Below are 21,626 nucleotides of genomic sequence, written 5' to 3'. Positions count from 1 at the left end.
CGCCACTGAACGGAGACCACTCTTCACAATGGTGCTGGGGAGGGTGCGGGAAGATCAGCCCCCGGGGGGTTAGCCACCCTGTGCCCCTCGACCCGTGGCTCTCTCCACCCACGCCAGCTCCAGTGCTGTGCCCTGCACCTTTCCCCACCTGCCTCAGTTTCCCCCTCGGCTACCCCTGAGCTTCTCTGACTTCCGCCAGCCCAGCGCCTCACACCCTGGAGCCCTCCCTGACTCTCTGTCCTCCACCCCCAGGCTGAGCCCCACCCCCACCCCCACAGTCCCCTGCCCCTCACAGGTTTCTCAACTGCCCCAGGCCCTTCAAGTCGCTGATCTCCAGGTGCTGCAGACGCTGCTGGTTCTCAATGTAGCTGTGGGCAGAGAAGAAGGGAGTCACGGGCCCAGCTCCCACTTGCGTCCCTGTGCCCACCCACATGCCCCCTCACAATCACACACACACGTGTACAGGCACTGCATGTTCATATGCACACACACACATCCATGCACACAAATCCTGTTCACGTGCATACACATTCAAGATGTGTCCATGTACACATGCATGCATACACCTGTGCACAGAGACATCCCACATGTGTTCACATGTGCACGCAGGGACACACAAGCACATGCGTGTACATGCAGGATGCATACTCACGCTCTCACGCAAGCATCTATGTGTACACACTCTCACACATCTCTCATACACACACATAGACACACAGACGTACACATATGCACAGACGTACCTCCTCACACATTTACACTGCACAGACACGTGTGCACACACATACATGCATGCTCACATCATCACAGGACACACACATATGCACAAGCCTTCATGTGTATCTCTGGCACACACATACACATGTGCACATATGCACGCTCAGGCACACACAAACACACAAGTCCATCCTCAGCTTGGTGTTCTGCCTGTGCACAAGGGCCTCTCCTGCCTCTCCTGCCCATGTTCAACAATGGAGGCGGCCCCTCTTTGAAGCATTTGCTTCCACAATGAGCAAGGCTCCTCGCTGTTCCTGCCCCACCCAGCACACAGGAAACCCCCAGGTCATGCGAATTTGTGCTCCCAAACCCACTGGCTCAGGGTCCGCTCTCAGGACTTACCCACACCACTCCACACACACACCACACACCACACAAACACAAACATGCCACCACATACTCCCTGTCCCCTCTGAGCCGCTAGCCTCTCGCCCGCCACACACACCTTTCCGTAGAGCAGGCAAGGGACACAGAGGCTGTCAGGGACCCCCCGAGCCCCTCCCTGCTCCAGGAGGCACCCCGAGGGAGTGAGGAAGGAGGAGAGGGGCATTGAGAGAGTCAGAGTGGCGGAGGGGGGTGGGCGGTGGAGGGGGGCGGAGAGGCAGGGACTGACTGACCTGCACAGTGAGAGAGGCCGGAAGGCTTAACGTGGGGAGCAGGTGGAAGAAAGAGACAGAGAGTGAAACAGAGACACTGGCAGAGACTGGCAGAGAAACAGAGACAGACAAGAAGAAAAATAGCAAAGAAAAGGGAGACAGAAAGACAGATGGATAAAGACAGAGAACCAGAGAAAGCAAGATAGTGAGATAAGAAAGAGCAGGCATGTGGGGAGGGGGGTGGCTGCACCCGGGCTGGCTCAGCTTCTGGGCCTAGCATGCCAGGCAGTTCCTAAGAACTCCAGCTGCCCTGCAGTGGCACGTCTGTGTGCTCCCCCACATGAGCTAGGGGCCCCTGACTCACAGCCTCTTCTCAGAACCTTCCCCTCCACCCTCTGATTTCCCCTAACTTGTGAAAGAACCAGGACCAGCCTCAGTGACCCGCCCCGCTCCTTTCCAGCCCTGTCTCCAGCAGGGCAGCCAGACATCAGGTCTTCGGTTCCCACAGGCCAAGGGGTGACCCCGAGGGAGGGCAGGTCCCTACCCTATCCCCCACTCCAGCCTCTGCCCAGCGGGTTTAGAGCTGCAGGGGTCCAGGGAAGGGGTGAGAAGGCGGTGGCCACAGCGGCCAAGTGTGTGCGCGAGCTGTCAGGCAGCAAACCCAAAGCCGTGGTCGCAAAGCTGCCTCTTTCGTTTGGATTCATAATCAATCTGTCTATTCGAGTCCATTATCTCCTCGTTAGCTCCGCGGGTGAGGGAAGAGGGAGGGGACCGGGCAGGCAGAGGCGGTGGGTCAGGCTGCTGCCCCACCCAGAGGAACATCTCAGCGCACCGCCCTGCATGCCTCCCAGTTCTCCAGCCCTGTCCTCCTCCCCGCCTCAGCCTCCCGTCCCCACCTCCCCTTCCTGAACCTACCTGGGGCTTGGAAGAGAAAAGGGAGGAGGGAGCACTGCTGTGGAACACTCAGGAGCCTGGACCCTTGTGTGAAGGGCCAGGGTGATGAGTGGGCTGGGCCGGGGGGTCTGGCAGTCTGGGTCTCACGCCCCCTCCCACCATGCAGGGACCTAGGCCCAGATCAAGATGCCGCCATCTCTCTGCCTGGTCTCCCTAGGGCCATTAGAGAAAGATGTTGAATACCTTCCCGTTAATTACCATGAGATACCCGAGGAACTCAGTGCCAGTTATTGCAGGCTGCCCAAGCATCGGCCAGTCCACGAAGGCCCCCTCCTCAGCTACCTTCCACTCCCTTGCTGAACGAGGCCAGGGTTCCTTGCCCATCGTCTAAGCCTGAGGCTACGGGAGCAGGATTTTCCAGCAGTTCCTTCCCTTTTCCAGACGTCTTGCTGGCCCCGCCAGCCACACAGAATACCAAGTATTTTCTACCATCACCATTTGATGCTTGGGTACCTCTCGGCCAGTTATTACAGAATACTCCCATAGGTTTCACCACCTGCCAAAAAGTACTCGGGTATTTTGTTACCAATTACTGCAGGATGTCAGAGTACTGCAGAATGCTAGAGATTCCTCCCAGCTTTGTGCCCCAAAGGGTGGAGGATCTCTCAGCAAGGGCCCTGGGAGGAGAGTAGAGCTCAATCATCAAGCCAGCACCTCCCATCAATTCCAGCTCTCTTCCCACTCCCAGGGGAAGAGCTGGCATTACCTGGTCATGTCAAGGAGCCACCTGCCCCCACCCCGGGAAAAGGGAGAGGGCAACAAAGGTGCAGAACTGATGTTTTTTCCATTCCAAGGGGCACAGCTCCGACTCCTGGCTGAGCTCCCCAGAGCAGTTTCCAGAGGGCAGGGTTTTCTTAGACCCCCTCCTCCAAGAGCCTCCCTTGTTCTCCCGGAAGCCAGGAGCGCCCCAGCTGCCCTGAGCCCTAGGCAACATCTGGGCAGTGACCTCGGGGCCTGCAGGGAAAGGCGGCGGCAGCGGAGGAAAGACAGGGCACCGCAAAGGGCTGCACTGTGCCAGCCTTCTGCCGGGCCCGCCCCACCTGGCCCAGCAAGCAGACAGAGGGTCCGCGCCCTCGGGGCAGGGGGATGCCCTTCTGCCCCCGCACCCCGTGCCCGCCGGACACTCACAGCTCTGTCAGGTTCTCAGCGCCCGGCAGGTGCAGGAGACTATCCAGGGCCCCAGCCCGGGTGCAGTGCAGCCCCGAGGGGCCGTGGGGGCAGCAGGCATCTGGGCAGGGTGCGGCGCCCGCGGAAGCTAGCATCAGCCAGGCCAGCAGGCTGCCCGGCCCTGTGGCCCGGCTGTGCCCATCGAGCTGCCCGCGCCGTCCGCCCCGCAGCATCTCGGCGCCGCCCGCCTGGCCGGGACCCGGCGGCCGTCTGTGCGCTCCCAGCAGCGACTGCCGGGCCTCCCCGGACATGTGCGCGCGGCGGTATTAACCACCTAGAAGGCGCGAAGGGGCGGAGCCAGCGGCCCCCGCTCGCCCTGCCCCGCCCTCTTCGGTTCCCTCCCCACCCCCTCCTCGCTAACCTCCCCCAACTTGGCCCTTCCCCTTTTGGGGGCCCCCCAGCGCCAGCCTTCCCCTCCAGAATCCCCCCAGCTCCCTGAGACACGGAGGGGCCGCAGCAGACTGCCTCAGAGTCTTGTGCTGGGGATGGGACAACTGGGAAATTGATATGTTATTTCTCCCAGGCTAAAGCAGCTGCGCTTTTAGATTTAGGGGGAGGGGGGATGACCGAGTTGGGGAAAGGTGGCCGCTCAGGTCACTCCAGCCAGCCCCCGGTCTCGGAGGTCCCTCCTCGGGGTGTGCGTGCTTGTCACTTACAGGTCAATTAGGGGCAACCCTCTCTGAGCCCTAGGAAGAAAAGGGATGGAATCCTTAAAGGACCAAGCGCAGGGCCCGGGGAAAGAAAACAGAAAAGACAGTGAAAAGGGAAGGGGCCGCGCAGAAACAGCTAGAGAAGGAAGGGGTTCCAGGGCGCCGAGACCCCGCCCCGCCAGGAAAGGCCGCAGGGTGGCGCCAGAGGCCCACGCGCAATGCCAGGCGCGCCAGGCCGGGTGGGGTGTCCGAGTGGGGTGGGGGCGCCGACTGTAATCCCGACCGCGCTGAGCTTCGGGTCCCAGCACCAGCCCCTGACCCCAGCCAGCCAGCGCTGGCCCCCAGGACGAGTAGGACCCGGCCGGCATGGCTTGGCATCGATCGCCGCCCTGGCAAGAGCATCGATTTCTGCGCGGAGAAATTAATAGATCTTCTCTTAGCATCTCGGCCGCCGGAGCCGCCCGCGGGTGGAGCCCAGGCGGTCAGCGCTGGGACAACGCGCACCCAGAAAGCCCCGGGATCCCCAGCACGCGGGGTGCCGGAGGGCGGGTCCCGCACCTGCGCAGCCTGCGGACCTCGGTGGCTGCGAGCGCCCGCCGTGGAGGGAGGAAAAGCAGGGACCTGGAGGAGAGGCTCCAGGGGGCGGGGGGCGGACCTGGGCCCCGGAGAGAGGGCCCAGAAAGTTCTGCAAGAAGCGCGCAGTAGTCCGCGCCACCAAGGCCTCGGCGCATACCGTCTCCCAAGTCCCAGGAAGGGACAGAGAGACACACCGAGCAGCCCGCGTTAAGGAAAGTGACCCGGCGGAGCAGAGCCCGGTGGCTGGGACCGAGCCTCGCGCTAAGGACGGCCGCCTGGGAGACCCAGAGCGGGGCTCCTGAGAGGGGAAGGGCTGGGCTATTCACAGCCCGCCAGGTTCCGGTCCGCGCCCTGCGCGGTTGCGGCTGCGCGAAGTTAGCCCACAGGCGTCGCGGACACGGGTGGCAGAGCCCAGCGCGCCACTCGCGAGGCCCGGTTCGCGAGAAGCCTGGGGCGAGGGGGGTGGCCAGGAGTTGGGAGCTGGGTTCTTGGCCTAACCGGCCCCACCCCCATTTTAGCCTTATTTCCCCAACAGCCCTGTCCGCCCCCCTCTCCCCAGTTGTCAGGTTAAATATTTTGGCTTGGCCAGGTCGGGAGGGGCCGAGAGAGCGGAGAGGTCCGGGTGAACCAATCCGGTCGCGGCCCGGGGCTGGGGCGGGGAAGGAGGGACTGGGCGCGGCCGGAGCTGACCAGCCGCGGGGAGAAAACGCAGCCAGCGCGGCCAGCTGCCGCTCGGAGGGACGGCGGAGACACCCCCCACCCCCGCCGGGCTCTCCGAGCCCCCGGCCGCCGCTGCTCTCTCCCCGAGTGGCTCCCCGGGCTTCTGCTTCGCCCTCGGGGGTTGGCCGGTCTCTTGGCCTGCCTTTTCCGCTGAACCCTGCGCGTCATTTTCTCCCCCCTGGAGGTCTCTCTGAGTCTCTCCCTGTCGCTGTCGGCATCTCTGTCCCCATCTCTCTGTCTCCGGGTTCTCGCAGGACTCTCTGCCTCCAGCCGCCTGTCACATCTTTGTGTCTCTGTGACACTTCATTTCTTTTATCTGCCTCCTGCCCTCTGGTGTGGGATTCCTGGTCTCTCTGCCCCTGCCCGCCCCCTCCTGGCTGAAGCCTGGGTGTCTGTGTCCCTTTGGGCCTCTCAGACCCTTCTCCTCCCAGGAGCCATCTGGAGGAGAGCCCGGAGGATGGCAGTGCCCAGCCTGTGGCCCTGGGTGGCATGCCTGCTTGTCATCCTCCTCTCCTTGGGATTTGGCCTGGACACACTAGAGGGTGAGTCCCCAGCACTGTCTACCGGACCCTGTCTCCCTGCTAGCTGGGAGCCAGACATCTGAGCTTCCAGCCAGGACACATCCACTTATTCTACACCGCAACATGAAACCTGGGGTTAGCTCTCAGAAGGACTTCCCATCAGGCCGGGCAATTTCCCACAGCATTTTAATCTTGGTTCCCTGGGAGATGAGAAGGACCTTGGAAAAAAAAAAGATGAATAGATGTCCTCCATTCTGGCTTGGGAGACTGTGATCCCAGTAAATTCTAAAAAAGAACTAAAATGAGGTTGGGAGATTCTTAGAGCATCTCTGGGGCCACAGAACGGGAGGGCTAGGGAGCTGAAAACCAGGTATCATTAAGTAACTGAAGCCTATTGTGCCGATGGAGAAACCAAGGCTCAGAGAACTGAGGGGTAAAGCTAGACCTGGCCCTGAACTACTGCCTCAGGGACCATGTCCCATGTCCCTCACCCCAGGGCCCATGCCCGGGGTGGGGGTGGGGCTTGTGTGGAAGGACTGCTTTTGGCCAGTGCCCAGGACTTACCCCTCAGGCTAGACACTTCTGGAGAGGAGGTGGTAGACCACATTGACCAAATGGCCCTCAAGGGGGTGCTGGGGGCTTGGGGAGAGGGGTTGAAGTAAAAGAGCAAGGTGGAAGATTCAAAGGGGGAAAGATTCAGAGGTGCCTCCTTCCCCAACCCCCTCATTCCCCTCCAAAGTGAGAGAGCGTGGGGATCCCGTGCTGTGTGCCAGTTTCCTCAATGAGCTCAATCCCTGCCTCTAGGATCCCGTATGCCCCTCAGACCGGGGACTTCCAGAGGCCAAGGTGGTGCCTCTCCTTCCTACAGAGACAGAAGAGTGATGCAAATGGGGTGGGGTAGGGGGTTCTCTAAGGGTTCTAGTAGCCGAGGCTCTGCCTTCAAGGTGCAGTCCCCCTCCCATCACATCCCCTCCTCTCTCCACCGCTGCACCAGGACAGGACATGGCAGATGCCAGCTGCGATCATGGTTGTCAGGACAGGGGCACGTCTCTCGGGGGGTTGGTATTTGGTCAGGGGACCCAGATGTCCCTTTCCCAGTGTAGCTCTGGGCAGAATCCTGTCCCGAGGGAAGGCAGGGGTTAATCTGGAAAGGTCGTGGATTTGTTTTTCCAAATGACTCTCATCAGGGGAGCCCTGGAGAGGTAGGGGCATGATGGGACATAGCATGTGGGCGCCTGAGAGAACCCCCCATCTGCTCGCAGAGCTTGATTGGCTTTCAAAGGGAAGGGCTGGAAGTGTTTTCTCCTTCTCTCTCCCTCTCTTTTGTATGTGCCTGTACTGAAGTGAGTGTGCATGCGTGTGCATGCACACACACACGCACACAGGAGCTGAGCACAGTCAACCTCAGGCCCACTAATGACAAGAGGGAGAAGGTGTGAAGTAAGCCCCAGAGAACCAGATTTGCTGCCCCTCCCCCATCAGATGATATATATATGTGTGTGTGTGTGTGTGTGAGAGAGAGAGAGAGAGAGAGAGAGAGAGAGAGAGAGGTTGCCAGTGGGCTGGGTGAGGAGGGAGGGAGTGGAGGTTGGGGAGGGTACCAGGCAGGACCTGACTGTCAGGCTAAAGAATTCAGATTTGAATCTTCAGCAATGGGGAGCCATGGAAAGTTCCCTTTGTTCCCATGGAACAAAGATATGCAGGGACCAGGCATCCAGCCCCCTTAGGGAATAATGCTGGGCACCTCAGGGAGAGAGTGGGAAGTGGAACTGGGGCCCTGGGTCTCAAAAAGCCAGGCACCTCCAGGTCCCCAAGGGGGGCTGGACATTGGACCCAGCAATCCACTGAGTCTTCCCACCGGGTGCCACGGGGAGATGCGGAGCTGACTACCAAGGCTGCTGCGCTCCGGAGGCCCCTCCTAGGGGGTAACCGATGCAGACAATAATGCTGGGGAACACTCCAGGTGGTCAGATGTGGGTGCTGGCCTGGGGGCTTCCCAGCCTGAGGAGGAATGCTTAGCTCGGGGTTGGGGGTGCCAGGAAGAGGGCTGTGACCTGAAGCCGAGGCTGTTACAAACCTAGGAACCCTTCTGAGGCTGCAGAGGTTAGTGGGGACCAGTTTATCAACACCCCAGAATGTTGGACTGAGGCATGTAGCCCCCCAGGACAGGAGTATAAGAGGCTCAGACCACTGCTTCCCAGTCACAGCACTCATTCATTCTCTCATTCATCAATTCATTTCCTGTTTATTGAACACCAATTTGGCAGTATCCCAAGCATTAAGGTCAGCAGTGAATTATACAAAGATCCTTGCCCTTATGGATCTTACAATTAACTAAATAAATAAGTAAATTATGTATTTGAAGGTTAAAAGTTATGGAGAAAGGGACACGGGTGGTTCAGGGGTCAGGTGAAAGGCCAGTTTCGATTCCTGGCCCATGCATCCAAAAAAACAAAGAGTTAAGGAGAAAAATAAGGTAGGAAAGCAAGTAGGAAGCATCCCAAGTTTAATAGATGTTCAAAGAAGATCTCATTTAAAAGGTGACATTTGAGCAAAGACCTGAGGGATGAGGGAGGGTGCCCTAGGGGGAATTGCCTTCCAGGTAGAGGGAACTGAAGGAGCAAAAACCCAGAGGCAGGAATTTGGCTGGCTTGTTCCGGCAACAACAAAGAGGTTGGGGTGGCTGAAAGAGTGGGAGAAAGGAGATAAAGTCAGAGAGGTTACAGAGACCCCATTGCATAGGGTCTCGTAGGCCGTGGCAAAGGCTCTGGCTTTTACAATGTGAGATGGATGGAGCCATTGGGATTTTTGAGCAGAGGGGGTACATGACCTGACTTGTGTTTTGAGGTCAGTCTGGCTACAGAGTGGATAGATTAGACCACAGAGAGGACAAGGGCAGAAGTGGGGAGGCCATTTATTTGGGTGACTGTGACTGAACCAAAGGGGAGATGACAGTGGAAGAGGTGAAGGTGGTGACAAGTGATTGGATTCTGGATATAGTTTAAAGCTAGAGCTCACCGGCCGTGGGCATATGGAAAGACTGAGGGTCAAGGGTAACTTTAAGGTTTGGGGCCTGGGTGAGTGCGAGAGTGAAGTTATTGTGGGCTGAGAAGGAGAAGTGGGTTCAGGAGGGAAGCCAGGAGCTCCCACGTGCCCGGGTCAACTCATCTGTCGAGCTCCTTCGAGCGGCAGGTGAGGCCACTGAGGCCCAGGGAGGAGAGCACCGCACTCCGCGGAGCAGTACCGGCCCAGCACACTGCCGGGGTGGCTCCCGGGCCCCAGGCTGCCAGGGCCGGATGGGACGTGCGTAGGCTGCACTGACGGCCGCTCGCCCCGGGTGCCCGCAGTGTGTCCCAGCCTGGACATCCGCTCGGAGGTGGCCGAGCTGCGGCGGCTGGAGAACTGCAGCGTGGTGGAGGGTCACCTGCAGGTCCTGCTCCTGTTCACGGCCACGGGCGAGGACTTCCGCGGCCTCAGCTTCCCGCGCCTCACCCAGGTCACCGACTACCTGCTGCTCTTCCGCGTCTCGGGGCTGGAGAGCCTGCGCGACCTCTTCCCCAACCTCGCCGTTATCCGCGGCGCCCGCCTCTTCCTGGGCTACGCGCTGGTCATCTACGAGATGCCGCACCTGCGCGACGTGGGGCTGCCGGCGCTGGGCGCCGTGCTGCGGGGAGCCGTGCGCGTGGAGAAGAACCAGGAGCTCTGCCACCTCTCCACCATCGACTGGGGCCTGCTGCAGCCGGCGCCCGGCGCCAACCACATCGTCGGCAACAAGCTGGGCGAGGAGTGTGCCGACGTGTGCCCTGGCGTGCTGGGTGCCGCCGGCGAGCCCTGTGCCAGGACCACCGTGGGCGGGCGCACCGACTACAGGTGCTGGACCTCCAGCCACTGCCAGACAGGTGGGCGCCAGCACAGCACGTGGCCGGGGGGCACCGGGATGGTACGGGTCAGATTTTACCGCCATCGTTTATTTTCATCCTCATTCGCCCCAGGAGGCAGGTACGATTGTTATTCCCATTTTACAGATGAGGAACTGAGTCTCGGAAAAGTGAAATAACTGATGTGGCATAAGATAGTAGGGCGTAGGTGCAAGGCAGCATCAGGTAGTCACAGAGTAGGTAAAGGACAGGTACAAGATGGGCAAGGGGGAGAAGGTAAGGCATGAATGGATAGGAGGTGGAGACAAGAGGCAGTGTGGGGTAGTGCGGCTAAGTTCTAACCCAGAGGACCTGTGTTCAAATCCCAGCCTTATCACTTACTGGCTGTTTGACCTCGACTGTTCACTTGGCTTACCTGTGCCTCAGTTTCCTCATCTCTAAAATGATCATATTGTTGCTATGAGGAATGAGCTCATCTATAAAGCGTTTGAGCAATGCCCAGGCCATAGTAGCAGTTCTATGTCTATATTCAAGGGGACCACAGCACAGGTGATGTGGCAAAGGGCTGGCAGGACTGTAAAGGGATATTGAGAGCAAGTTGGGAAAAGAAAGGAGACGAGAGGCCTTGGAAAGGACAGGTGAGGGCAAGTAGGAAGTAAGATGTAGGAAGAGGAACTAGAAGGGAGGAGGTGGGGAAAGGGGGGAAGTGGAATAGGTAGAGGATGGCAGGAAGAGGAGGAAGTGAAAGTTATGGGAGAGGGAAGAAGGCCTCTGCAGAAGCAGATCTGGAGTTCCCCAGCCTGAGAATCTTTCCAGTTAGTTCCTGGAAGTCAGCGCTCCCCACCCCCAATGCCTCAGCATCAGGGCGCCAGCGTAACCGGATCCCTGCTGTATCTGCTGGACCCCACTCCCTGGTGCCTCCTGTTGGCTGTAAACACGACTGCTGCATGGCCCCGCGTGTGTAGTGTCAACACGCCCTGGCTGACCCCCAGCCCACACACCTCTCCCACAAACGTCCAGCTGCCGCCGTGCAGAGTTCCCAGGCTGCTGGTCGCCAGCCCCCACCCGACCCAATGCTGCTTGAGGTTGTCTCCTGCCCAGGGCTGGGAGGGGGAGGGGGAAACAGTATGGGCAGAGGCATGAGTGAGACGGCCCGGGGGGTCCTCCCGCCACACACCCCCAGGCCCACCTTGCCCTGGGCCTAGCTGTCCAGGAGAGGCCGGCTGGTTCAGCCGGGCACAGTGCCCAGTGACAGTCAGGAGGGCAGGCTGGAGAGCAGCAGCTCCACCAGGCAAGGTCACTGCTCAGTCCCAAGGTCCGACGGCCCTGACTAGGCACGGTGGCAGGTTGGGAGCCACAGAAGGGAAGCCCAGTCCTTGTTCTCAAGAGCCCCTGACCAAGGAACACCGAGTCAGCAATCAGGTCATCTGGGTTGGAGCGATTTGGCTACAGATCCAGAAGTGTCATTCCAGGAGGGAGGTGGGGCCAGGATTGGAACAGGGGCGCCAGGTCTGACCCGGCACTCTGCCCACAGTGTGCCCCTGCCCCCTGGGGCTGGCCTGCACGGCAGGGGGTGAGTGCTGCCACACCGAATGCCTGGGAGGCTGCAGCCGGCCAGATGACCCCCGTGCCTGTGTGGCCTGCCGCCACCTCTACTTCCAGGGCGCCTGCCACCGGGCCTGCCCTCCGGGCACCTACCAGCACGAGTCCTGGCGCTGCGTCACGGCCGAGCACTGTGCCAGCCTCCGCTCTGTGCCTGGCCGTGCCTCTACCTTCGGCATCCACCAGGGCAGCTGCCTGGCCCAGTGCCCCCCAGGCTTCACCCGCAACGGCAGCAGGTGAGCACAGGGCAGGTGGGGGGGGCACCCTCGGAGGAGGGAGGGGGCCTAAGGAGGCCCATGCTGGTCCAGGGTTCATGCCACATCCTTTGCTTGCCTTTGCAGTATATTCTGCCACAAGTGCGAGGGGCTGTGCCCCAAAGAGTGCAAGGTGGGCACCAAGACCATAGACTCTATCCAGGTGGCAAAGGAGCTGGTGGGCTGCACCCACGTGGAGGGGAGCCTCATCCTCAACCTTCGCCAGGGCTGTCAGTACCTTCCTGACACCCCTCCTCCCGGCCACGCCCCTCCTCCCGGCCACGCCCCTTACATGACCCAGCTAGAGCACCATTTCCCCTCATCCTGGGTCCCATCCCTGAGGACCCACCTTCCCTGGGCCCCCATGTGATCTCCCCACCCTGCGGCCCCATGAATTTCCCTGCCCCTGCTCCAGCCCTGCCTCCCCTATCCCCAGACAACCTGGAGCCGGAGCTGCAGCGCAGTCTGGGATTGGTAGAGACCATCACCGGCTTCCTCAAAATCAAGCACTCCTTTGCCCTCGTGTCGCTGGGCTTTTTCAAGAACCTCAAACTCATCCGGGGGGATGCCATGGTGGACGGGTAAGGGGTCAGAACCAGGCCTCTGACCAGCCCCTTCTACTACCCCTCGCCCAACAACACTCCCAGAGCAGTGTGCACGGGCTCTGGAACCAGCTCTACTGCTTACCAACTGTGTGACTCTGGGCAGGTTACCTAACTTCTCTGGTCTTCAGTCTCATCTGTAAAATGGACCTAATATGACACTACTTACCACTTAAGGCTGTTGGGAATATTACTTACTTTGTTATGCATAAAGCACTTAAAATAGAGCCTAGCACACAGTATATGATATATAAATTATGCTTATTATCATCTCATACTCTCAGCTACAGAGCTGCCTGGGTTTAAAACCCAGTCTGACCACCTACCAGTCGAGACCTTTCTATAACATAGCCAAGATTTTTCTAAAATTAAAAAAAAAGATTGTTTTCAATTACCATCCAGTCAAGTGGGCACTTGGAGATGTTTTCCAGTGGCTTCTCATGTTTCTTGGAGCATTGTCATGGACGCTGCAGGGATACATACCCACACCCCAGATGGAGAGCCACAGCCCCAGGCTGAGTACCAGTCCTCCCTGAGCCCCCAAGGCCAGCAGAGCCTGGCTCATGGCAGGTGCTCAGTCAACGTGAGAGGAGGGAGGGAAAGAGGCAGAAAGGCAAGAAAGCTAGAGACTGCATTTCACTGACCAGGAAAACAAACTCAGAGAGGGTCAGTGGCTTGCCTGGGATCACAGGCCCCCACCCGTGCACAGAATGCAGCGTACGAGAGTCCCACGTGTGCTGGTGTGTGTTGGGGGGGCTGCTGAGTGCCCCTCCTCCCTGTGCTTCCAGCCCCGCCCCTCCAGTGCAAGCCCCTGCCACCTCTTCCCCCACCCCCTGCCTCCCCCATGGCCCAGAGCAGGAGGGTCCCTGGCCTCCCCCAGGAACTACACTCTCTACGTACTGGACAACCAGAACCTACAGCAGCTGGGGCCCTGGGTGGCCGCCGGGCTCACCATCCCCGTGGGCAAGATCTACTTTGCCTTCAACCCGCGCCTCTGCCTGGAGCACATCTATCGACTGGAGGAGGTGACCGGCACGCGGGGGCGGCAGAACAAGGCGGAGATCAACCCCCGCACCAACGGAGACCGAGCCGCCTGTGAGGCCCGAGACCCCCCACCCCAGACACACGGGCCCAGACACACCCAGAGAAGTGCATACGAATGCCCGGAGGTGCACACACACGCAGGCACTCGTGCACACCAGGAGACCCCAGCCGCGCGCACCCGGGCGGAAGGGGGCGCTGAAGGGCCTGGGAGGTTCTCCTTCCGAGAGGGCGTCGCGGGTGGGATGCTGCCGGGTGGGCGTGGGTTTTGGGGGCAGCGGCTCCCGCGTTGGAGCAGCAGCGGCGGGGAGCAGGTGTTCACCCTTCCCTTCGCCCAGGCCAGACGCGCACCCTGCGCTTCGTGTCCAGCGTCACCGAGGCCGACCGCATCCTGCTGCGCTGGGAGCGCTACGAGCCGCTGGAGGCCCGCGACCTGCTCAGCTTCATCGTGTACTACAAGGAGTCGTGAGTGGCGGGGGTGGGGCCAGCGTGGAACCTGGTGACAGCAGCCACCGTGAGGCTAGAGGCCGGGGGGGCTGCTGAGGACGAGAAAGCCAGGATCCCGAAGTCTCATTCCCTGTAAGGATTCGGGTCTGTCTCTCTCCCTGCACCATCTACATTCCTTTGTGCCTCAGTCTGCCCAACCCCTCACCAAGTGAAATGGGGCTTCTGGGAGCCCAGGAGAGCCACCCCGCCAGGCAGGATTGGATAATTAAACTTCGATTCATGATGCTAATGTTCTATATTGACCACATGCTCCTGCCCTAGCAGCGGTTTGGGGAGTGCCCACTAATTTGGCCAGTTTCAGAGCAACACTGCCAGCATTTCATTAAGGCCTGAAGTGGGGACCGCCAAGGACCAGCTGCGCTTTTCTTTGGAGAGAGTAGACTGACCTCCGCAGGAGGAATAGCGGTTAGACCACAGGAAGGACTTTTCCAAAAGCTAGGCTGAAATAAAAAATAGAAATCCTTAGAGGAAAGAGATGGATTTGGGAGCCGGCTGGGAGGGGAGGAGTGAGGAATACTCTCCCTGTATGATGGAGAATATGGGAACCACCTGGCTTGGAAGCATTTCCTGAGAAATGTACACGGTATAGACACTAGAGAAAGGAAGGGATGTGAGGCCTCCTCAAATGACCAAGACTCTCCTAGGCTTCAGTGGTAGGCCTGGTATAGGGAGCGGGAGAGTTTGTTAAATACAGATTCCTGGGCCCCATCCCCAGAGATTCTGTTAGTCTTGGGTGGAGCCCATGAATCTGCATTTCTACCAAGTTCCAAGGTGATGCTGAAACCAACCGAGGGGGCGCAGCCATGGACTACAATGAATAGCACCCCTGATTGTACGGTTCACACGTTGCCCTACCACACACTGCTGCCTGTGGGTTCAGAGGGCAGAGAGCCTCGGAGAGCCTTCAGGAAACTCCTCTAGCATCACTGCCTTGCTGTGTGATGGCGGCTATCCTCCTTCAGAGATCCTGGCTCAACTGCAGCTCTGAGCAGACTCAGACCGGCTCAGTGTATCATACGTCACAGATCACCTGCATCCACGATGCCCACTCTGCACGATCCCTCCACCCCCAAGATGCTCCTGAACTTTCCTACTTCTGGGGTCCCCATAAGAGTTAGCACTTCCAACCTGGCCTCAAGTCCCTGCCCCCTCCATCCCCTTTGACCTCCCTTGAGTCCTGTCCCTGGCTCAGCATGGATCCCACCTCTGGCCCCCTCCAGAGAAACAGAACTCTGGGCATCGTGTGATGCTCCATTGTCTGTCTCCCCATGATCTATTTTCATATCTCCTGTGTGGATTCCACTTTCATCTCCCCCAGGGGGCAGCCCCTCTTCTACCCCTAAAGCCAGCAGTGCCTCTCCAAGCTTGCCCTGGCCCTGGCCTCCAGGCAGCCAGCACTGGTTCCCTTTGGCCCCAATTTATTCCCTTGTGACAAGTGATCTTGGCCATTTGGGATCATGGACACTTGAGAAGCTGATGAAAGCTAGGAAATCTCTCCCTAGAAAAGCATAGATGCACTTAACTTGGCCTGGAGTTTGGGAGGCCAGTAGCCCTCCAAAGCCTATCTGTGGGCTTGGGTTAAGATGATTTGCCCTTGGGAGGAGAATGGTCTCCTGGTTTGGCTCCAGAAAATCCCATTTGTGAAGGGTTTAGATAACTTCATCCTTTGCTGTTCCTAGGAGAAGGGATTCTTTCACACCTACCTTCTAGTTTTTGTACAAGGCAAGATTTTTGAATATGCATTGAGAGTGAAGCTCAATATTCCTCGCTAAAGGATAAGGAGCAACTTCGTCATGCATTTGGTTGGTGACAAAGATAGCATAGGACCCACTGGGTCTAACAGGTGGCTGGAGTCGAGGCTCTGCCCCCAACCTAATGGTCGTAGAACAGCAATGACAGTCCTGAGGGTGACTCAGAGGGAGGGGCATGCTAGGACCTGGTGGTAGGGCTGAGCTGCCCCTCAGGTCCCAGGATGGGGTGTTCAGCCCATTTCAGAATGCCACGGAGCACGTGGGGCCAGATGCCTGTGGGACCCAGAGCTGGAACCTGCTGGATGTGGAGCTGCCCCTCAGCCGCACCCAGGAGCCAGGGGTGACCCTTGCCCCGCTCAAGCCCTGGACGCAGTACGCAGTGTTTGTGCGGGCCATCACGCTGACCACTGCGGAGGACAGCCCCCACCAAGGGGCCCAGAGCCCCATCGTCTACCTCCGAACCCTGCCTGCAGGTGCGCTGCCCCCTGGGGCGCGGGGGGAAGGTCAGCAGAGAGATGTCTGGATCTCCGTGAGAATGGGGGGTGGGGGGGGGGAGGGGGGACACAGGCACCAGAAATAGAGTAGCTGGAGCACTGAGCACTCAGCCCATTGACGCTGGGGGCCGGTGATTGGGGTCCTAGGTATGTTGGGCCTGGGAGAGTGCAGGGGACATTTTGGGGGGGCACAATGGCCTTTGGGGGAGAAGTGAAAAACGGAAAGCTGAGTTCTAGGAAAGTAGGGTGGAGGCGGGGAGTTGAGGATCCCCCATCCCTCAGGAGAAGGTGAAGGGAGGAGTGGTGTTTACACCCCAAGGAGAGAGGCCCATTAACAGGATTTGGGGCTGAGCCTCGCAGCCCCTGAGCCGCACCCCTCCCGCCTCCAGCACCCACAGTGCCCCAAGACGTCATCTCCACATCCAACTCCTCCGCCCACCTGCTGGTGCGCTGGAAACCGCCCACCCAGCGCAACGGGAACAACACCTACTACCTGGTGCTGTGGCAGCGGCTGGCAGAAGACGGGGACCTCTACCTCAACGACTACTGCCACCGCGGTGCGCGGGGAGGAGGCGCGGGCCACGGGGAGGGGGCGTCGGGGCGCGGGCGCCGCCTGACCCTGTCCCTCCCTCGCCCTCCCCACCGCCGCGCCAGGCCTGCGGCTGCCCACTAGCAACAGCGACCCCCGCTTCGACCGCGAAGACGGCGATCCCGAGGCCGAGGTGGAGCCCGGCTGCTGCCCCTGCCAGCACCCACCTCCTGCGCAGGCCCTGCCCCCGCTGGAAGCGCAAGAGGCCTCGTTCCAGAAGAAGTTTGAAAACTTCCTACACAACGCCATCACCATCCCCAAGTGCGCGCCGGAGGGGCGGGTCTCGTGGGGGCGGGGCGGGTTGTGGGCGGGGCCTAAGCTTGTGTGGGCGGGGCGGGGTCGTCGGCACTTTAGGGGCTGCGCTCGGCTGCAGAGGGCACAGGGGCGTGTTCCGGGCGGGCCTGATAAGGCCCCCCCTGGCCTCCCTAGATCCCCTTGGAAAGTGACATCCATCAACAAGAGTCCCCAAAGGTGAGCGGGGGCGGGGTCCGGGGGCTGAGAGACGTGGCCCTCGGGGCGGGGCCGTGGCTCTGATGCGCGTCCTCCCCAGGGAGTCCGAGCGGCACCGCCGGGACGCGGGGGCCCTCAGGCTAGGGGGGAACAGCTCGGATTTCGAGATTCGGGAGGACAAGGTGCCCCGGGAGCGAGCGGTGCTGAGTGGCCTGCGCCACTTCACGGAATATCGGATCGACATCCACGCCTGCAATCACGCAGCGCACACCGTGGGCTGCAGCGCCGCCACCTTCGTGTTTGCGCGCACTATGCCCCGCCGTAGGTGACCCCGACCCTCGGCCCTCCCCACCGGCCGCGGGCGCCCTATGCACCCTGAGCTGTCTGATTTGGCTTGACCTCCCTCTAACCTTGCAGCCTCTCTTTGCCTGTCCCTTCCAGTCCCCACAACCCCAGAGCTTCCCCCGCCCCACAAACGCTCCCAGCTTCCCGCCTTGGGCAGGAACCTGAAGATAAGAGGAAATGGATGTGGCCCTACCGCCCCGGTATCCCCACCCACAGGAGAGGCCGATGGTATCCCAGGGAAGGTGGCCTGGGAGGAGGCCAGTAAGAGCAGTGTCCTCCTGCGCTGGATGGAGCCACCAGATCCCAACGGACTCATCCTCAAGTATGAAATCAAGTACCGCCGCCTGGGAGAGGTAGGTATCCCCAGGGGAGCCCTTTCCCCGACTCTGCTTTGCACAGCCATCCCCTCCCATGCCAGCTCTCCTCCTTGCCTTCAGGAGGCCACAGTGCTGTGTGTGTCCCGCCTGCGATACGCCAAGTTTGGGGGTGTCCACCTGGCCTTGCTGCCCCCTGGAAACTACTCTGCCAGGGTTCGGGCGACCTCGCTGGCTGGTAACGGCTCCTGGACCGACAGCGTTGCCTTCTACATCCCAGGGCCAGGTACACACAGCCTGTCCCCAACCTGGACCCCCAAACGGTCCCACCTGAGCCACCAGCCCTCTCAAGCCCCTCCATCCCATCCTCCCCCTGCCTCCATCTTCTGGTGTGAGAGGAGAAGCATCCCTGACCCTCTCATTTTTTACCCTCCCCTCTGCTGCCCCCCGACCCTGTGCTGTGACCTCCAGAGGAGGAAGACTCCGGGGGGCTGCACGTCCTCCTCACTGTCACTCCCATGGGGCTCATGCTGCTCCTCATTCTTGCTGCACTCGGTTTCTTCTACGGCAAGAAGAGGTGATGACACATCCTTCCTACTCCCAGCCCTCTCCTTTCCCTGAGCCCTCACTGTAAGGTCAGTGCAGTCAGAAGGGGTAGGTGACACAACAGAAAGGTCTTCCTTGGAGGCAATAGCTATTCTCCTGCGAACAGCATGGAGTAGACATGCCTCCCAGCCAGGGTGACCGATTGTCCCAGTTTTAGCAGTGAAAGTCCCACACCCAGGGACACGCCTCTATTTTGGGCACGCCAGGACTGTCCGTCCCCGCACTGCACTCTCAGCCCAAACTGAGAAATCATGAAAGTGGTCCTATCACAGCAGAGGGAGAGGCAGGAGACCTCGGGATATGTCCCAAGACACCTGATGTCAAATCCCTCTGGGCTGAATGTGAGAGAGAAATGGGGACAGAGCCCTGATCAGCTGGGCCTTAGGGTTTAGCTGAGGATGTGGGAGTCCCTCAGCTCCTGTGTTTCTCCTACTTGTCAGGAGAATCTCCAGATTGTCAGATCCCAGGACTCAGGCCAAAAACAGCTTGGAAAGAGCTTAGGGCTCCCCAGGGGGAACGTGACTAGGGCTGGGGCTGTGGTCAGTATCTTCCCTCCACTTCCCACTGTGTCTCCTCCTTGTCCTTCCTGAGGACCCTTCTGGCCTGACCCCCTCACCTCCCATTGCAGAAGCAGCACCTTGTATGCCTCTGTGAATCCGGAGTACTTCAGCACCTCTGAGAGTAGGTCTGGGGTTTAGGGGGCAGGTGGTGTGGGAAAGTGAGACAGGAGAGGATGAGAGGCAGACTTCCACTTGACCTTCTTGGAGAAGGCAGCCTTGGGACCCGAGCCCTATCTGAAGAGGAGGAGAAGAGTGGGTGGAGGAGTGGCGGAGTGCAGCATCCTTGCCTTGTGACCCCCACCTCCTCTCAGTGTACATCCCTGACGAGTGGGAGGTGCCTCGGGAGCAGATCTCCATAATCCGGGAACTGGGCCAGGGCTCCTTCGGGATGGTATATGAGGGGCTGGCACGAGGACTGGAGGCTGGAGAGGAGTCTACACCGGTGGCCCTGAAGACAGTGAATGAGCTGGCCACCCCCCGGGAGCGCGTTGAGTTCCTCAAGGAGGCCTCTGTCATGAAGGCATTCAAGTGTCACCATGTGGTAAGGGAGGGTCAGGGGGCACTGTCAGGGTCATGATTAGGGTAAAGGTCATGTGGTGAGAAAGGAAAGGTCACAGATGAGATCAAGTACCATGAAGGTCAGGATTGAGATGGAGGTTAGGGTGCTAACTGGAGAAAAGGTCATGGTTGGGATTAGAGTCAAAACGGGGTCATGGGCCATGTTAGGGTCATAGCTAGAGCTAAAATTGGTCATGGTTGGGGTCAGTTATTCAGGTCACCATTGGGACTAGGGTCAGAGCTAAGCCTAGTTCATGGTTGAAATGCTAGTCAGATACGATCAAGGTCATGGGTTAGGATTAGGGTGAATGTTAGGTCAGGATTAGGGTTAGAGTCATAGTTGGGGTCAGGGTCACGGTTGGTATCTGGGTCATGTCTGGGTCAGGCTGTGGTCACAGTTGCTCAAGTTCATGGCCAGGTAGATCAACTGGAGCTGGAGTGGACCTGCAACCAGGCTCTTTGCCCATCCCAGGTACGCCTCCTGGGTGTGGTGTCCCAGGGCCAGCCAACTCTGGTCATCATGGAGTTAATGACCCGTGGGGACCTCAAGAGTTACCTTCGATCTCTGCGACCCGAGGCAGAGGTGGGGACCAGGAGGACTCTGGTCCAAGAGGGACTGATCCTCTCCCAGAGCTGGGGAGTTAGAGAAGACTTGGCACAGTGGTGGGGGTGGGGAAAGGGTCCTTGAGCAGGTTCCTTCTTAATAGCCCCCTGTCTTGGTGGCAGAACAACCCCGGGCTCCCACAGCCAGCGCTGGGAGACATGATCCAGATGGCTGGTGAGATTGCAGATGGCATGGCTTACCTTGCTGCCAATAAATTTGTGCACCGAGACCTGGCGGCCCGCAACTGCATGGTGTCCCAGGACTTCACAGTCAAGATCGGGGGTACAGAGGGTGCTGGGTGGGTGTGGGCAGCCTGATGAGCAGAGGGACCCCCTAAGCTAGGTATCGGGAGACCCAGGCCATCCCCTACAGCTCTAGTCCCTCATGGCTGACGAGAAGTTTAGCAAATCACCTCTCAACCCCAGCCGGACCTCAGTCTCCTCATCAGAGGAAGGACGGGTTTGGATGCGAGGATGTCAGCTCCTCTGAGTGCTCACATCCCGAGCTTCTTGGAGCTGTAGAGGTAGAGAGAATTTGCGGGTGTGGTCATGGGGCAGACGCTGGTGTGTGGCTCCTCTCCCCCACACCCCTTCCACCTCACTTCCCAGACTTCGGGATGACCCGGGACGTGTATGAGACCGATTATTACCGCAGGGGCGGGAAGGGGCTGCTGCCCGTGCGCTGGATGGCCCCCGAGTCCCTCAAGGACGGAATCTTCACCACCCACTCGGATGTCTGGTGGGGGCTGGCTGGGGCAGGGGTGGGGCCTGGGGAGGGCCTGGGGCACTCCCCTCCGCCAGGGTGCAGGGTGCAGGCTCAGCCCCTGCCTGCCCTCCAGGTCCTTCGGCGTGGTGCTCTGGGAGATCGTGACCCTGGCTGAGCAACCCTACCAGGGCCTGTCCAACGAGCAGGTTCTCAAGTTTGTCATGGACGGCGGCGTGCTGGAGGAGCTGGACAGCTGTCCCCCTCAGCTGTGAGTCCCCCAGCCTGCTACCCCCTCCGCAGCCCTGCTCTGCCCACTCCCCGTAATATTTACTTCCACTGATCCCCAGCTGTGTGCTGCCCACCCCCCCAATTCTGAGTCCCCCCTATAATCCCCATTCACTCCCCTCTGGTCCCACCAGACATAATCCTCTGTGGTCCCCACTGGAGGAGCAGGAGCCCACGGTGTGTGGATGGGGCTCAGGGACCCCTCTGATGCTGTCCCCCACCCCACCAGGCAGGAGCTGATGAGCCGCTGCTGGCAGCAGAACCCGCGCCTGCGCCCCACCTTCCCCCACATCCTGGACAGCATCCAGGGGGAGATGCAGCCCTCCTTCTGCCAGCTGTCCTTCTATCACAGCCCCACGCGCCGGGGCGGCCGCGGTTCCCTGCTGCCCCCGGAGGCAGAGTCTGATGCCCTCCCAGATTGTAGCCCCAAACCGGGAGGCCTGGCCACTGAAGGACACCCCGCCCCTTAGCTGACTGGCCTCCCACAGGCAGAGAGGAAAGGACCTGACCTTTGCAGCCC

General features: G+C 59.8%; 1 protein-coding gene across 1 annotated transcript; it reads left to right on the top strand.

Annotated features, from left to right (window-relative positions):
• The first annotated feature begins 5,116 nt into the window (after positions 1 to 5,116).
• Positions 5,117 to 21,576, top strand: INSRR (insulin receptor related receptor). Its single transcript, XM_077156763.1, has 23 exons — positions 5,117 to 5,155; positions 5,872 to 5,982; positions 9,309 to 9,860; positions 11,374 to 11,677; positions 11,783 to 11,925; positions 12,132 to 12,276; positions 13,178 to 13,392; positions 13,677 to 13,803; positions 15,831 to 16,069; positions 16,480 to 16,647; positions 16,745 to 16,940; positions 17,109 to 17,150; positions 17,230 to 17,450; positions 17,691 to 17,827; positions 17,912 to 18,074; positions 18,260 to 18,365; positions 19,023 to 19,075; positions 19,266 to 19,495; positions 19,985 to 20,095; positions 20,239 to 20,398; positions 20,725 to 20,854; positions 20,955 to 21,089; positions 21,336 to 21,576. The coding sequence occupies exons 2-23, from the start codon at positions 5,898 to 5,900 to the stop codon at positions 21,574 to 21,576; spliced, it is 3,903 nt and encodes a 1,300-aa protein (XP_077012878.1). The 5' UTR covers positions 5,117 to 5,155; positions 5,872 to 5,897.
• Positions 21,577 to 21,626: the final 50 nt, after the last annotated feature.

The sequence above is a fragment of the Tamandua tetradactyla genome, chromosome 4 (genome assembly GCF_023851605.1).
Source record: "Tamandua tetradactyla isolate mTamTet1 chromosome 4, mTamTet1.pri, whole genome shotgun sequence".
Taxonomy (NCBI): Eukaryota; Metazoa; Chordata; class Mammalia; order Pilosa; family Myrmecophagidae; genus Tamandua; species Tamandua tetradactyla.
Note: the sequence above shows the minus strand (reverse complement) of the source record. Positions and strands in the feature narration are given on the sequence as shown.